Raw genomic sequence first — 17,595 nt, forward strand, 5'->3', positions numbered from 1 at the left:
CCTCACTGGAGGAGGCGGCAGGGGGACAGACAGAACTCAAAGTTCGGAAGAAAACTGTATCTAGCCAAGATATCCTGTACCCAAATAAATCAAAATATCTCTCAAAAAAATGAACAACAACAATATTTTACTTTTATTTTTCCTCTCCTCCAAGCCCTTGGAAACATTCCAGTCTTACAAGTTTCACAAGCTGCACTCAGTCTAATTGATTTTTATCTGAAATGGGGAAGAAAAGAGTGACTAAGAACAGGAGTCTAGCTTTCCTCTAAACTGCTACAGCTCCACAAATATTAACACTAAAAAAAAAAAAACTATCTAGGTTCTAGCAGTATTTTTGAAGATTTTGAAAATTCTATTTGAGTATTTATATTGTGTCTATCAAAAATGACTGCTACATAGGAACTACTGTGTATCATGAAATAGTTAATTTCTTGTTTCAGTTTAATGTATTTCAAGTAAATTGAATATGATTTGTACACACGTTTAAATTTTTTACTGTTGAGTGATCCTCTGGAATCGGAAGCAACATATAAAGATACTGTATGGTATTAATTATAGCTTCTAACCCCAATAAATTTAAAGTGATTACAATAACCTTGAAATATTTCTTTAGTGAATTACACTACTGAATTGAGGAGGAAAACTATTTGGTCAGATATTATGCTACAGTTATTACATATAAGATTTTTTATATGTAATTACAAATAAGATACCCTGTATCAGCTAAAAAATTGTAAACAAAAAAAGAGATGAGGGAATTAAATGATAATACTTATTTCTTGCCAGATATGTGAGTATTTTCAACATGCTCAAAAAAGGACTGTAGAATATCACATTCACGGAGGAGCCACTCTGGCAGAATAACTTGCAGGAGTCAAGATTTACTGTTTCTCTCTATTACCTACTACACTAAATTATGAGTTTCATTTAATGACAGCAAAGCAGCCAAACTATAGAAAGGCAGGCTACAGAGAGACTCTGTTCTGTATCATATCCCAGTTACAAGCAGTTATACTACTGCAGCAGTTTATGTTCTGTAGTATAGTAGCAACAGTAGTGTTGTCAGGCAACATCACCCATACTATAGCATTCTAGTTAAATAACACAATGTATGTCAAATTGCTCTTGTACTTCTATACATTGGGATACATCCTAGGATCCTAGGGACTGTATTAACAATGGCCTCATTAGGGCAATATCTTTTCTTTCTTTTTTTTTTTAATAGCAACCCCCACACACCAACTCTCATAATCACCCAATGGAATCTAGTAAAACTCTAAACCACCTTCTGTCTCTCTCCACTGAGTACAGAGGAAAGCTGGTGATATTAGGGCCACTGATTTTAAGTTGACTTTTGGTAACATTTCACCCTCTTGTATCTCAAGTAAACTGATCTTCAGATAACACTACTGTGCTGAAGACTGCTTGCCCGATATCCTCTCCCATTAACAGACTGACTTCTCTAGGAAGAATGATGTGCGTTCATTAACTGAAGTGTGGCAACTTGAAAGGGTAACAAATCCACTCAAGACAAAGCTGCTGTATAGAAAGATAAAACACCTTAAAACAGAATACTTTCTAATGTGTATGAGAATATGAATCACATAGGAAGACTATATAAAAGTTACAGACAAATTAACCAGTTTGAAGAAAATTTAACTGTGGTATTTTTCAATTAAAATCACTAAAATACAACACACGATCAACTTTTACTCTAAAGCAGTAACAGAATTGATGAATAGAAGTTTTCAGTGTATACGCCACAGGAAGAGTGCAGTAAAGACTAACAGATTTCTTACAGAGTTGCATAAAATGTTTAAGATTTATAAATACCAAAACCACAGGAACACTGCTATCCTAACCTCTAATACAGACTACCATTCTGAGAGTACTGTAATGGGATGTTGTTTCAGTGCACTATAGTTCAATGTACTGCCACAGCAATCTTCATTCATGCAGTAAAAAGGGTTTTCACAGCTTTACTAGTGACATTTTTACAACAGAGAATTACTTGTCACTTCACTAATACTTTCAAAATAATTCTTTTTTTAGGGGGGGGAGGTCTTATCTCCCCAACATGGGAAATAGCTAGGTAAAAGATAGTGAATTCAAGCTAAAGCCACCCTCACCTCAGAATCAGAGAATCACCGAATAGTTTAGGCTGGAAGGCACCTCTGGAGATCATCTGCTCCAGCCCCAGACTCAAAAGCTGCCTGTTTGGGCTTGATCACCTGATGGTAACATTTTTCTTATGTTTAAAGTTTCCTGTATTTCAGGTTTTGTCCTTGCCTCTTATCCTTTAAAGGCACAGAGAGAGTCCAGCCCCATCTTTGTTACTGCCCTCGATCAGGTGTTTATCTACATTGATAAGATCCCCCCTCAGTCTTCTCTTCTCCAGGCTAAACAGTCCCAGCTCTCCTAGCCTCTCCTCATATCAGATGTCCAGTCGCTTCATCATCTTTCTGGCCCTTCATCGCACTCCCACCAGTAAATCCACATGTCTTGTACTGGGGAGCCCAGACGTTGACACAGTACTTCAGATATGTCTTCAGCAGTGCTGAGTAGAGGCAGAATCACCTCCCTCGACCTGCTGGCAATGCTCTTCCTAATGCAGGCTGTGATGACATTTGGCCACCTTTGCCACAAAGGCACATTTACTCGCTCCTGTTCAACTTGTTGTCCACCATATCCCCCACATGCTTCAATGCAAAACAGCTTTTCAGCTGGTTACCTTCCAGCCTGTACTGGTGCACGGGGTTATTCCTCCCCAGATACAGGACTTTGCTTTGAAATTCATGAGCTTTTTGTTTGCCCATTGCTCCAGCCTGCTGCTGAACTGCAGCACAACCATTTGGCATATCAACTACTTCTCCCAATTTCATGTCCTCCGCAAACTTCCGCGGGGTACACTCTAGCCCACTGTCCAGGTCATTAGTGAAAACAAATGGTAGATTACCAGTGAACTGGCCTCCAGCTGGGCTTTCTGCCACTAATTACAAGCTTTTCAGCCTGGCAGTTCAGCCAGCTTTCAATCCACCTCATTGCCCATTTTTCCAGTCTGTATTTCATCAGTGTTTCTACAAGAATGTTATAGGACACTGTCAAAAGCCTTTCTAAAAATAAACAACATCGCTCTCCACTCATCCACTGAGCAGTCATTTAGTCATAGAAAGCTATCAGGTTGGTCAGGCATGATTTCCCCTTCATAAATCCATGCTCCCAGTCACTTTCTTGTCCTTAATATGTTTGGAAATGCTTTCAAAGATTAGCTGCTTCATCACCTTGCCAGGGACCAAGGTGAAGTTGACCTGTTTCTCAGCATCTGACATACATTCATTTATATGACATCCTTGTCTTAGGCCAATTACAATCTCTGCAGTAATTTTACTGTTGAGCAACAACACTCAAGAAGAATTTTACATCTGAATTTTTGCTCATCAATATCATTCTTAAATAAATCCATTTACTTTTTCCTGGAGAGTTCAGTATCAACCATCCTCCACTGGCCAATTTCAACTACAATGACACTTTTTGTAATACCATTTAAAAAAATTTATTTATTAAAACATGCAAGTCTGAACAACACCTTTTAAAGTATAAATTTTACATTACGGCCCAAGAATGGGCCGTTACCATCTTTTCAGTCATAAAATAAGCAATACAGTTTTTTAGTGGCTGAATTTTTTTCTCTGAGAAACTGAAAATGCTGTGATAGAGGAACCATCAAATATTCACACAGCACATAGAAATCATACTAGAATGGCAGCCAAACACATTTCTGTACAGCAAAGTGAATTTCAGTATGTTCGTATTTTTCCATGGTTATGTTACTTTAACAGTTATAAGGAAAAAAAAAAAAAAAAAAAACCACAAGTGATGCATACCACAGAAGTGGAGTTAAGTCTTCTATTTGGAATGCAGAACCATCCCCATCAAGAAAAACTGCTGCTCACTCCTGATTTCAAGTTGTAAAACTGATTAGATGTACTGTCAGGTTTCTTTTCTTTCTTTTTTTTTTTTTTTTTTAAAAAAAAACTTCCTCCAAGAATTAGGTACAGGATAATACCATAAGCAATGTAACAAACCAGATTTATCAAGAGTTTGTTAAGGTACAATAAGTCCTGCTTTCTCGTATTTTTCATTATGAATGACAAGTGAGATATTCTATTTCTGCATTCTTGTCATTAATCCCTACTGAACACAAAGAGGAAAATATAAAGTATAAAATAAAATTATAAAGATTTTTAAAATAAATATAAATAAAAAAATACATAAGTTAGATACAGAACACTGCATCAACAGAACATTGACTAGAATCAGACATTTTGATCTATACATGACACAATTTTTAATTCCACTGATCTGTTGTTTTAATTGCTACACTCTGGAATATCTGAATGCACCTTTAGATGTTCTTAAATCCAATTGTGTAGTTGAAGTGAAAGCTTGAGAAATTCGTGATTTGAGAGAGACAGTTTAAGAAAAAAAAGCTGCCCAAGTAAAGGTTCCATGAACCTCGATCTCAAGCTAAAAGGCCCACAGCCTCTCTTATTAAAAAGCAAACAAAAAACAGACTTGAAAACAATACAGTGGGCTGACACGTTCTTGAGCAATGTTTCAAACTCATTATTTTTCTTCATTACGCATTCAATAAGAAAACCTAAACATGTACGGCAGACTAGTATTTTAGATCATTAATTATTCAACTAGAAAAAAAAAAAGTTTGATAGCCAAAATTTACCTAGCCATAAGCTGGAAAGGAACAAAAAGATATAATTAATTCATGGAAGAGAGGTTCAGAGTCTTCATTTCATCTACTCCATGAAAAATACACCAAGCTTACACAGAACAAAATATAACCGAAGCAACCCAGAAAACTAAACATCTCATTTGCAGATGGTAGCATTTGAATGCTTCAAACAGACATACAAGTCAAGCTTTCTGAAGAAAAGCACTTATTCTCCAGAGGTTATATATGAAATAAAGTTATAATTAAAGGTTGCTGTATAAACACTTGAGGTAAAAATTTACTTTATGAACATCTGAAATAGTTAGGTATCATTTATGTTTTATTTCCACTGGTGATTCTTCTGCTTGTGCTTTAAAACCGTGCTGACAATTTTTTCCCCAGCTTGCCTCTTAGCTAAGCAATAGCTAAGTACTTAGGAGTACTGACTTAAGCCAAAATGTCAAGACAACATACGTGTAATTGCTTAGACAAAAATACCTATACATCTGATCTGTATCTAATCTGTAAATCTATATAAAAACTTAGAGTGGCAATAAGGTGAGGACTATAACTACATATCCACAAACATTTTACCCATCCTAAAAAGTAGCCCCTCCAAGACTCTAGTGGCAATGTTACTCTATTCCTATACTGCCTCTGTCACTACTGCACAACATGCACACTGCTAGACTAATTACGTTATTCACAGAAGCCACAAAGTTATCACAGATGACAGTAACTGATTATAGTGTTATTTGGGGCAGCAGGGAGGGACTGATAGCATTCCCATTCCCAACTGTCAAGCAGTAATATAATAAAGAACACACAATGTATCAGTAAGAAGACCGAACTGTCAAAGCAGGAATCCAGAAAATTCACACATTGACTTTATAAAGTCACAATAACAATAACCATATGTTGTTTTAAACAGCTCAACCATGGAACATGTTGTATCCCATGTGTTTTAAATCTATTTTTATAAAAAAAAAGAATACTATCTGGTTTACCCTTATTTACTTTACACTGTTCTGAAATATCCATTAAGCAGTAATTTTTCTCCCATATAGACCTCAGCTAAAACTTCATGCATCATGCAGATAAGCTATTTAGAATACGCAGATGTGACTGCATAGTCTCAATCTGGAAAAAATAGAAGTTAAGTTACTTAAGTCAGTTCAGAAGCCTGACTGAATCAAGGGCTTGGATCCATTCTACTTTTTCCAGTAAGGAATCCGTAAATCCTTTACAGATATGTAAGGGATCTTGTTTAAGATCACCAATAGCAGAAAGAAGTTTTTTTAAAAAAAAAAAGAGCGCACAAGAGCATGAGAGAAGCAAGCTTAAATTTGTCTGAGTGACCATACTATTTTAACTGTATCACAACTACTTAAATCAGATAATTATTCCATAGGTCTACCCGAATGAGTACTGTTATTCTTGGCTGTCTCGGTATTGTAGTTGCTGTAACTTTCTGAAAGTACAAAATGCTGAAAATACAAAAGACTAGATACCAAGATTCAAAGTAACATCATACCACCTTCAATTGATTTACTGATTCCTGTGAATTGTTACAAAGTTCACTAGTAGTTCTTCAAAAAGCAACAGTTCAGACACAATGCATTTTCTGTCTTCTACTATGCAAGTAGCTTAAACAGTAAGTTTATAGCACTGTACCTGATTTCCATGAAGATCTAAAACATCAAGGTTTTTTAAGCTCTCCAGATTTGAAATTTTCTTTAATCTGAAACATTTAAATGATAACAAAGATTATGTTATATTAAAAATTAGCTTTTATTTTCCAACTAATAGTTTAGCCTTTTATTTATCCCTACAAAGAGTAACAAAAAAGAGTAACAAAGCTCTGGGTCATCTAAAATGAACAGACAAATCAGTGTGCCTTAGGCTCCTGTCTTCCTTTCTGTTCAAGGATCCAACATAGTAGCAATATGCACTTCCCTCTTCTAAGGAAGTAAGGAAAGTAGTATCTGCACCATCAGAAAACAAAGTAAACAATCTACCCAACCAACAAGAAACATTACTACTGGAAAGCAGCTAACCCCAAACAGGTTTAAAGAAAGCTTATAGTGACCCAGACTCTCAAGAGTTTGCTGAAACAACTAGGAATAATAATAATAATAATAATAAAAAGTGTATAGCACTGGCCCCATCTAAACAACCTGGATCTCCGAGTTTGGTGGTATTTCTTCTCCTCCTGTACCTCTTCAAAATTTTAGAGTTTTTCTGTCCTGTCCTATTTGTAGAGATGACAAACCCAGGCGATTACATAGCCAATAGCATCATCTACTGGCTGACATTACATGCCACATACATTACACTTTTTTTTTTTTTTTTTTAGAATAATTAAAAAACACATAGTTCAAGCTGAAAACCAAGTCTTTGGGGAACCATGTCTGACAGGTTATCATTTACCAATGTCTCTTTTCATGGTTGTCTACAAACCATACTTCTGCATAAATAAAATATATTTCACTCAGGGGTGCTACAGTTCGGGCATTAACTCTCTAAAGTAACTTAAAGTTAACATTCTCCCTCTCAAAAAATATTTTTCTATAGATAGAATTAAAATCTATAGGTGAAATATTTAATAAAAGGGCAATAAATCATAATAATACAACATTTTATTAGAAGTTCTCAGTTTTAAACATAGGTTGAGTTCAGAAATATATTCTTGGCAATTTGCACATTAAATTCAGTTTATTTACTGGTATTTACTGCTGCTTCCTTTACCAAATATAATCAAAACAGAAATTGAACAAATTCTGATCACAACCCTTCAATATGTAAGCAACTCCACAGACACTTCCACTGAATTACGAAAATTAAAGGCTATTAAGACTTGGCCTGTATTTTTAGAAAATAATGCAACTTGCTACTTGCATCTCCCCAAAAATACCAATCAATAAATAAGCAACAAAATTCATGATACACCTGTCTGATTCCCAGCTAAACAAATGAGGCAGGAAGCATCTTTATTGGTTACAAAGAATCAATGAATGCTTTACTTGATGTGAATAAAGGTTCCATCTGTCACACAGAAATCTAAGACCAAGTATTTAATAGGCAACCAAGAAGGAAGATTAGATGGAAACACCTATTTGACCTATGTCTAATTAGAAAATACTTTAGAAGTGTTGCTATAACTTACATAAAAAAGGAAGTTTCTGAAGAATATTACAAGCAAACTTTGTGCAACTCTTCAATGGGTCCTCAACACTTACTAGATGAAAAACTGACTTAATACAGTTTTGTTACAAGGCATAACAGCTAAGAACTGGCTATGTTCAAAAGAGACTATCATGAAGTGTGAAGACAACCAAAATCCCGCCAATTAGCTTTCGCTGATAATATAGAAAACTTCCCTTGGGATTAGAGTCTCATGTGAAAGACATATACTGGGCTGAAAGACAAAGCCCAGACAGCAGCGCTGGGGCCTGGCTGACTGGGTAACACCTCCACAGAAAGAGACCTGGGGGTGCTAGCACACAACAACAGGAACTGGTAGGTCAGTGAAGGCTGACCACGTACTGGACTGTGCTAGCAAAAGCACAGCCAGGTTAAGGAAAGGGTTTACTCTTCAATCTTCTGCTCTCATGAAGCTGCATCTGGAGTAACCTGCCAGTTCTGGTCATTCCCATTCCAGTACAAGACACCTGAGAAACTAGACAGACCAACAGAGGGAAATTAGGGAACACACTGCACAGGCAAAGGCTGAGAAAGATAACAACAGATCTAATTGCTGCCTTCCAGTTTCGGAAGTACGGTTATAGAGAAGACAAAGCCAGATTTTCTTTTATTTTTTGGGGGGGGGGGGGGGGGGGAGGGGGGAGTGCACTAAATTGCAGGAGGCAACACATTACACACAAAACTCAGCTGGACAAGGCCCTCCAGTGACCTGGTCTAACGTACCTATCCTCCGATCAGAAGGTGTATTAGATGACCTCTAGAGGTCCCTTCCCAACCTAAATTTTTCTGTGATCTCATTTCAGAAAGTTTCTTATTCCTAAACACACACACACTCATATATACGTATTTTCATATGTATATGCATATACTCAAATATTTTCCCCAAAACATATACTTGCTCCCCCCAATGAAATGTTATCCTCAAATAACTTCACTAATCCTTTTCATACATTCTGAAATATAAACATACTAGACTTCTCTAAACTATAAATAATAAAAGATGATGTAAATGCAGTTTACCAAAATTTGGAAATGTCTGTGACAGGACTAAGAGTTGCTTTTTAATTTCATATACAGCAACATAATTTTTTTTAATCTGAACACAGAGTAGAAGATTAAATTTTGAATGATATGCTTGTAATGAAATTAGCATCCTAACATGTACTATAATTACTTTAAAAAAGAAATAAAAAATATAATACTTTAAAATAAGACATTTATTTATTGCCTTTCTAGCTCTATCAACTGGAGCCATCCTGTCACTTTGGATTCATAAGCAAGTTTCAAGAAGTCAGATCAATCTTTATTTTATCTCTGAACATCATAAAGAAAAGATTTTGTGTACACGAAAACATGTAATATTTCTGTATGTGTTAAATCTGATGCTTGACAGGATAATGACTATCATTCCCAATATGGGTTAAAAAGTGGTTCCCTCTGATTTTTTCAGAATTCTTTCAGACCACAAAGAGAAGCTGAGAGCAAGACAAATAAGACACCTGTTTTAATGAGCATTTCCATGGCAACTTCATGGACTGGCACCTGATAGCTTATCACCTAAGCCATTCTATTTTCATTCTTTTCAAACTAAACTGGTTCAAGTTTGTGGAGATTCCACCCTTGGGAAAAAAAAAAAAAAAAAAAAAAAAAAAAAACCTTGTCACAGAACTGAATTAAATAAATTAAAGTGAGATGAAGGGAAAACAGGGCAAACTAGCTTTAAGATTCATAAAGAAGCAGAAGAGCAGAATAAGAACCAGAAATTCCTGAAATTGGTACCTAACAAGAAGACATAAGCAGGTAAGAGGGAAAAATGAATATTTTGTATAAAAAGCATGCAAGTTTTGTTTTAATTCTGTTAAAGAAAAATTAAGTGCTCATACCACTCAGAAGGAAATTCACTAGTTTAAGAATCAATTCCTACTGAGTCCAATTCCTGTCTGCAGCTAGCACCTCAGATTTTCTGACTGTAATTGAGACTTGACAAATGAACAGAAGATCTGAGAGAGAAGATGAATTTTAGCATCTCCAATATAAACAGCCACAAACAACAGAAAGTAGTATTAAATAGACTGCTTGATATCTGCCATATGAGAGAAGCATCAATTGATCTAATTGGGGGTGAGGGGAAGGAAAGAAATCAAATCTCATGTTTTATTTTTAAAAAGGGTTAAACTTTTTGGCTTCAAAGTTTTCTGACAAAATCGTACAAAAATGTCTATGGAGCAGATCATACTGAAAAACTTAACTATACAATTCACAAGTTCTAGAGGTATTTACTTGTTTTTCTGTAAGTCTGAGAAGAAGTAATGTAATCTAGAGCTAATTTGAAACACTGGTTATTCATAGGATGATTAACAAAGTTTTATTCATTGCTTTGGTATAAATCCCCTATATTTACACAAGAACTTCACTGAAATAGTTATGATTACAGTTTATAGAGTTGTGACAGTTCACAGTAGCAAACATGTAAAAATCTTCAGCTCACCTTCCTTCCTGTATTTTGAGAGTTACTTTATTTACCTTACCTACTTCTTTATGTTCCTATGCTTTCAACTGAAGATTAGATCAATAGGCCATTCGGGGTGTGGGGGGGAAAGGGCAGGTAGACAAAGGCCCAATTGAGACCCTCCAGAGAAGCACAGGAAATCTTCAGATCCCTGAGATAGTGTTGTGTCTGCTACGTATCTTTTCTACGCTCTTTTCCTCCATGATGGCCTAAATCTATGGCTGGATCTCTTTGATGATTATATCCTCAAGAAATTCCTCAGAAAATGCTTCATTATAACCTTAGATTTTTACACAAACCTCATATCGTATCATCAATTGACAGCATCTTAGACTTAAGCCTGGATATTTCAGAGGCTTTTTCAGGAAATTTTATCCCATCTGTCTCAGCACAGAGAAAGCTTACTGATAAATTCCACAGTGGTGCAGTGCTAGCCTCAGGTCACCTTTCCCAACTGATACTATGGAAGCAAAATTTGCTTGACCAGCTTCAGAAGCCTAATTTCTCAAACACAGTATTGCCATGATGTTGTTTATATTTTTACTTCCCTTACTTTGAGGCTGAAAGCTTAGACTTATCAATAACCAAACAGTGCAACAATCACGCACAAATTCACTATTCCATGCAAGACTGTCACAAGGATAGCAGCCTGAAGATCCAGTGAAAACGAGTCATCTCACTGGTCTCAGCCAATAGTACAATCTGAAAACTCCATAAAAGTTGATACAAAGACAGATCACCAATATTACACCACAAAGTAGGTTCCTTAAAGTTAGTTTACTATTTTTACCTGTTCTTCCCCAACAAAAGGACTCGCAGTGATCTTAGAGTTGAAAGCCCGCTAATTTCCTCTATCTGATTATCATATAAATCTAAGAAAACAAGATGCTGCAGATTAGAAATGTTCTGGATCCGAGTTATGAAGTTATGCTGAAAATTCAGAAGGCGAAGATGATCTTCCCCATCAATAATTGGGCATACTGTCAGTTTTTGCCTGGATGGGAGGAAGAGAAAAAAAAGACACATACACACCTGTAAATATCAGTAACCCATCCTTTGTATTACTCACTGACTGAAATGAAAAAAGTCCATTATCCTAATTAAGGTAATAAGTTTGCTAACTCTATTTTAAACAATCATGGGCTGCAGCGATGACTAACATAAGAACATCCACACCAAAATGTAGTAGAAATGCTTTCAAAATTTTCAGAATACTTATTCTCTTAATTCTCTTAATCAGAGATTTGCTTGTTAGATATCTTGCACAATAACCATCAGTTCAAAAGTTTCATGTTGTGACTACACCAGAAAACATCAACAGGTATAACTTGCCAAGGTTTTATCATAACTACATAACCAGCCTGTTTAAATTAGAATTAAAGGAGTGCTATGTCTACATAATTTTCCTTGATTTATAGAACTTTAAACTACAAATATATGAAATAATAACTGTTAACACAGAGTAAAAAAACAGAAAGCGATCCTATTTCCATCTTTGGACTACCTCCTATTTCCATCTTTGGACTACCTCCTATTTCCATCTTTGGACTACCTCCTATTTCCATCTTTGGACTACCTCCTATTTCCATCTTTGGACTACCTCCAGACTGTCTCAGTCCTACTGAGCTCACTACGTAAACCTTAAAAAAAAAAAAAAAAAAACACACACACACCAGCCCTCTCCTCCAAATAGAAAAGCTGTCTTTACAATTAAATGTGTCTTTCAGATAACCAGGGCCAAAAAAGTTAATCCAGACTATAACTATACATACACATTAGACTCTGATTTTCCATAGATTTCTTGCTTGACCTTGAGTTCAATTCTTCAGCTAGTTTCATAGTTTAAAATGGAAAAACCCTAACACCCCTTTATTACCTTGAGGTAATACAAATTACCTGTTATACAAATACACTTACAATCATGTTGAATTTTTACAACAAGAAAACTGATACAGAATGTACTGATGGGAAATGATGTTTCACTCAAACCTCTTCCCCTCACCTGAACAAACAAAACCCACATACACACCAACAACCCACATACCATTTACCACAAAGGGCACTTCCAAATTACTCATCACTTTAAACCATTGAAGAGTAGTCACAAGTTATGATACATTTAAATCTTATGTATAGAGTATGATAACTACATAATCTCAAACACACACTACTAAAAATATTTCTCACCTTTCCAGGGTAAGCCTATCAGAATTCAGTATTTTTTCTTCAGCTGTACGTTGCAATACCGGAAATGTTATTGATGAACTGCTCCCAAAATTTGCGTTATCTATCAGAAAATCATACAGAGAATATTTGAACTACTTCAGAAAATCATTTTGTTAACTATAAAGAGCAGAACTTACTTATTAAAATAAAAAAAGTTACACAGCGCATGAAACTCCACTTTGCCTCCATTCAATGGTTCTGAATATCGGCTCTTCCCTGCCATTTTTAATTTACCATAACAGTCTGCCATTCGCTCTTCCAAAAGTATGCCCATTTCTTTGATTTGTGACAATTTGCTATAGAGCAGATGTTGCAGATTTTGATTAGAACAACCCAATGATGTTTTAAGGTAAGTCTGTATATCGGTTTTATGGCTTCAATATCTGAACTTAAAGATGATACCATCTATCTTAGAGAAATTTTATTTTATAAAAGGACAGGTCAAGTAGCCATAGGTTCTACTAGAAACTAATACATCAAAACAACTAACAGTCCTGCTGAACCAGAGATGAAAGCAAATTCGTCCAAAGATAAAAGTGTATTCACTGGTATTTTGTCTCACTTCATTATCAAGAAAGATAAACAGGCAGCCCTATAAAACACACTTACATGTGTCTATCTTCACCCATATTGCTAATGTAATGACTAAAAATATCTTAGAAACACACAGACGTGCCTTCCAAAATTCTAGTTCATTTGGAAAACAATCCACTGAAAAACATTAGTCAAGAACATTACCGTGCATGCACATTGGCATAAGAACACAGGCTCAACTTTTACACAAGTTTGCCCTTTTAGTTCAATGGATCAGAGATGTCAATGATAAAGACATGGATTTTTCAACAAGCAAAGATTAATTTCTTAACTAATAGGAAAAGCAAGCTCCTTAGTGTCTGCAGCACATCAACAGACAACATTTAAATAACTACAAGCTTTGTTGGGCTTTGTTTTAGAACCTTTTTAGTGCTACTCTCCAACTTCTCATTACTAACTACTCTAACAAACCAGAATGTGACAGTTATGTATCCTTCAAAGTGAAAACAATTGGAAAAAAAAATTTAACCATTGACACAGATGATAATTAAGTAAAGTAATTGCAAATGTCTATCAAATGAGTTTTGCCTCAGGCTTCAAGCTAATAAACGCAAGGATCAAAGACGTAAAAATTAGTTTGAAACAAGATGGCAATAGAGAGACTTTCTTGTTATAATGTCATCCTCCTAAAGACAGATATGAAAGAGCCTTATTACTGCCCTTTTACTATATAAAGGTAGATTAAAAAGCCTGTATTTAAATGCCTGTATTATGCTTTGGAAGATATTTCTAGTAGTTTCATCACAATGATCACTTAACCTTTCTTAATATGCCAAGGGAATAGTAGGAAACACTTGCCATTTAATCATTCTGATAGCTAGAAGAAACACATCTTGCAGGTCATTACTTTTCAGTAAGACATCCAATTTAAGAAAGACTGACAAGTTCTCACTATTACCTGAAGCATATGAATAACACTGTTCTGTCAGGATCTGGATTTTTGAGATGTTTGAATAGAAGACTACCCAAAACCTAAGAGAGAAACTGTATTTTGCTTCAACTCCAAACTAGAAAGTTCAGTCAGACTGCATGGTACTGCAACATGTATTTGTTTATTACACACCAAAGGACTTAATACTCTTGGATTTCCCAGCGACAGAGGAGTTGAGGACAGACAACTGCAGAACTGAAACTCATTCCATAATAAAGTAAACTGATACAGTAGAGACTCCTAGAAATCACTCTGCACTGAAAAGCTGTTGATATTTAATATTTTTACTGGAATGAATACAAAATACTGTAGCAGATACTTCAGTGTCACCATAATTAAACTGATCTCCTATCCTAATCAATCACTGTTTGTACATGACATGTGAGCAACAGCAATATAGCAAGAAGTGTTGCATTTCAAGGCTCCTTCAGGCTTCAGCACAGTGGTATCACCAAACGTCTTGCTTTTCAGACCCAAAATAACATACACACAATAGGAAAACAGTCTCTTCATACCAAGTGCTCTGTATTGGTCACTAATTTTGTCTAAATATATTAGAAAGTTAAACACCCAATAAAAGGTTACAATAGACACTTGCATGGCTTCAAAGGAAACGTACAGTAGGTATTAGTGCACTCAAGACAGACTATGGTTTAAAAAAAAAAAAAAAAAAAGATGAACTCCCATGAACAAAATGAGGGGTGGAAAAAAACAATGAGAAAAGCACAAAAAGTACTGCAAAAAATTAGAAAAGCACTAAGCAGTAGAAGCACGGACGTTTTAGGACATGATGCAGCAATAATTATCAAATTCCCATAGCCAATCAGGATAAGCTCTTATACTTACTTTTGAAATATATTCATGTTCTCCTTCCACTACACAGTCTTTCCTTGTAAGAACAGTCTAGTTCTTTAAAAAATAGAGAGAGAGATTGGATACAAAAAAAAAAATCCAAAACATACTGAATATTACCTTGCCTTCCTGAATAGTTTTTTTCCAGATCATGCTGCAGAAGTCTGTTGTGGAAAGATGACTGCTCTTTATTTATCCTGAATTCAAACTGCAACACAATGTTTAAAGACATTACAAATGTGAAAGTTTTCAATACAAATATTTTTTTTAACATTAAAAAGAACTGAACAACTACTACAGTTCTCAGAAAATTCTTCCAATACTTAGAAAAATAGCAGAATCACTCCATCTTAAAAAGAATTCTTATTCTTTTTAAGATACTACTACTTAAAAATTTCACCTTTGGAAACCAAAATGAACACATGGAAATTACCAGCACATTCATCTAGAGTTGATTAAATGAAGTTACACGCTATTAAAAAAAATAATAAAAAATAAACTCCTACAAAAAGAGCACTAGAATAACAGTAAGAAAAGAAATACAGACAGAAAAACAAGACATTGTATATCAGATTTACGGCACACCATACTATAACTCAGTGCTTTTATTTTACATATCTTCCACGATGAAATAAGTTACCAGAAGACTATTAGATAAATCAGATAATACATTAAAAGCAAACTTCTGCATATTAAAAAAGGCAATACCATCAGCAAGCATGTAAATTCAAGTGCACTGTACACTTGATTTAATTGGTGTTATTACTTAGAGAAAAAATAATTACTGGTTTGTTTTTATCTGCTATTGATGACGTCTGGATAACGAGCTGTAGACAATTGTTAACCTGCAAAATTGAGGAAAAAAGTATTGTTACATTTTTTCAAAAGCTTACCATGAAATAAAAAGTTAAATATAATATTTTTACAAGAAGGTACTTCCAACAGTATAGTTGGAAACTATTTCCCAAAATTATCATGAAGTACACTAACTAGTCACAGCACCAAGTAAAACTAAGTGGTCTCCAGTATTATAAATACACTGAAAGAACTGCTTTCATCCAGACGTTATCATCACGAAGAGCTGAACAAATGTTTACTTTTAAATATGAAAATCCTTTTTTTTTTTAAAGGGCAAGCTGTGCTGACCTTTAAATTGGATTTATAGCATAAAACACAGTACTTACTGCTAAACAATAAGAAACGGTTACCTGAAATATTTAACCAAACGCCCTTTCACGGGGCTGCGCGCCCGCGCGCACACAGACAGACGCGCGCGCACCCGGCCCCTCAGCAGCTCGCTCGAAGCGCGCGCAATCCGAGCACGCGCGTCCTCGCCGGCGCCGCCGACCGCCTGGGCGGGCCGAGCTGCGCGCGCGCGGTGCCCACGGCGGGTCCCGCCCCCCCCCCGCGGCCTCGCCTCGCCTCGCGCGCGGCGCCGCTCGCACCTGCCCTCGCGGGCACGAGGCCCCAGGCGCCGCCCGCCCCCTCGCGCGCCGCGGCCGGGAGCCGCCCGGGCCCCGCCCGCGCAGGGACGGCGCTGCCCGGGGGCGGGGGGGCGCCGCCCCCGCCCCGCGCCCGCCCAGGGAGGCTGCCGGCGCCGCCGCGCACCGCCGCCCGCCGCGGCCGCACCTACCGGGCCGGGCGCGGCCCGCGGGCCCCTGCCGGGCCGGCACTTGCTGGGCACCATGGAAACGAGTCTCCCGCCGGCAGCAGCGGCAGCAGCGGCTGCTGCCGCGGCGCCCGCCGGAGCCCCGCGCAGCGGCCGCCGCCCCGGTCGGAAACCGCTCCGCCGTTACTGCGGCAACCGCCGCTTCCGGCCCGGCCCCGCCGCGCCCGCGGGCTCTCTAAGCGCGGAGGGGCGGAGGCAGCGCGGGGGGCGAGCGCCGCCGCCCCGGCGCCTGCAGGGCCGCTCCGGCAGCGGGGCGGGGCCGCGCAGGTGCGGGGCGGGGCCCGGCGCGCGCAGGCGCGGGGCGGGGAGAGGCGCCCCCGCCTCCGCGACCCCGCGGCCGTTGGGGCGCGGCCGCCTCGCGCCCCTGAGGCCCGCGGCCGTTGGGGCGCGGCCGCCTCGCGCCCCTCAGAGCGCCGCGCGCCGTTGTGCGCGGGCCCGCGGCCGTGAGGGCGCGGCCGCCTCGCGCCCCTCAGAGCGCCACGCGCTGTCGTGCGCGGGCCCGCGGCCGTGAGGGCGCGGCCGCCTCGCGCCCTTCAGAGCGCTGCGCGCTGTCGTGCGCGGGCCCGCGGCCGTGAGGGCGCGGCCGCCTCGCCCCCGGCAGCTCCGTGCCCGGCGTGCGCGGGCCGTGCAGAAACACGCACTGGTGCTGCGGGGAAAGGATGGCAGAGTGCTGAAATCTCTGGTCCTTTTTGCTCCGTAGCCCAAAGCAGTGGCTTAGGCTGGTTTACCCTGGTGAAACTTCACTCTGAGACTTCTCAGAGCAAATCTTAAATACAGCTTTTGGTGATGCTGGCTACATAAATAAGGGGGGGAAAATGCAACTCCTTCCCAGAATGCTTACCTTGGCACAGCTATGTCAAAATAATGTTTACGTTGGGTCA

At 38.3% G+C, this 17,595-nt stretch overlaps 1 protein-coding gene across 5 annotated transcripts in view; it reads right to left on the reverse strand.

Moving 5' to 3' along the window:
- LRRC49 (leucine rich repeat containing 49) overlaps positions 1–16,760 on the reverse strand; it is a 54,327-nt gene extending 37,567 nt beyond the window's left edge. For 4 of the 5 annotated variants that reach the window (XM_062583472.1, XM_062583474.1, XM_062583469.1 and 1 more), the window contains exons 1-6: positions 16,679–16,760; positions 15,831–15,890; positions 15,166–15,253; positions 12,630–12,729; positions 11,233–11,436; positions 6,404–6,470 (exon numbers count right to left, since the gene is read on the reverse strand). In XM_062583472.1, coding sequence (XP_062439456.1) covers positions 6,404–6,470; positions 11,233–11,436; positions 12,630–12,729; positions 15,166–15,253; positions 15,831–15,890; positions 16,679–16,732 — 573 coding nt within the window. In that variant the 5' untranslated portion in view covers positions 16,733–16,760. The remainder of the gene's footprint in view (positions 1–6,403; positions 6,471–11,232; positions 11,437–12,629; positions 12,730–15,165; positions 15,254–15,830; positions 15,891–16,678) is intronic. The other variant, XM_062583470.1, reaches the window with a different exon arrangement.
- Positions 16,761–17,595: the final 835 nt, after the last annotated feature.

Source organism: Rhea pennata, chromosome 10 (assembly GCF_028389875.1).
Source record: "Rhea pennata isolate bPtePen1 chromosome 10, bPtePen1.pri, whole genome shotgun sequence".
NCBI classification, from domain to species: Eukaryota; Metazoa; Chordata; class Aves; order Rheiformes; family Rheidae; genus Rhea; species Rhea pennata.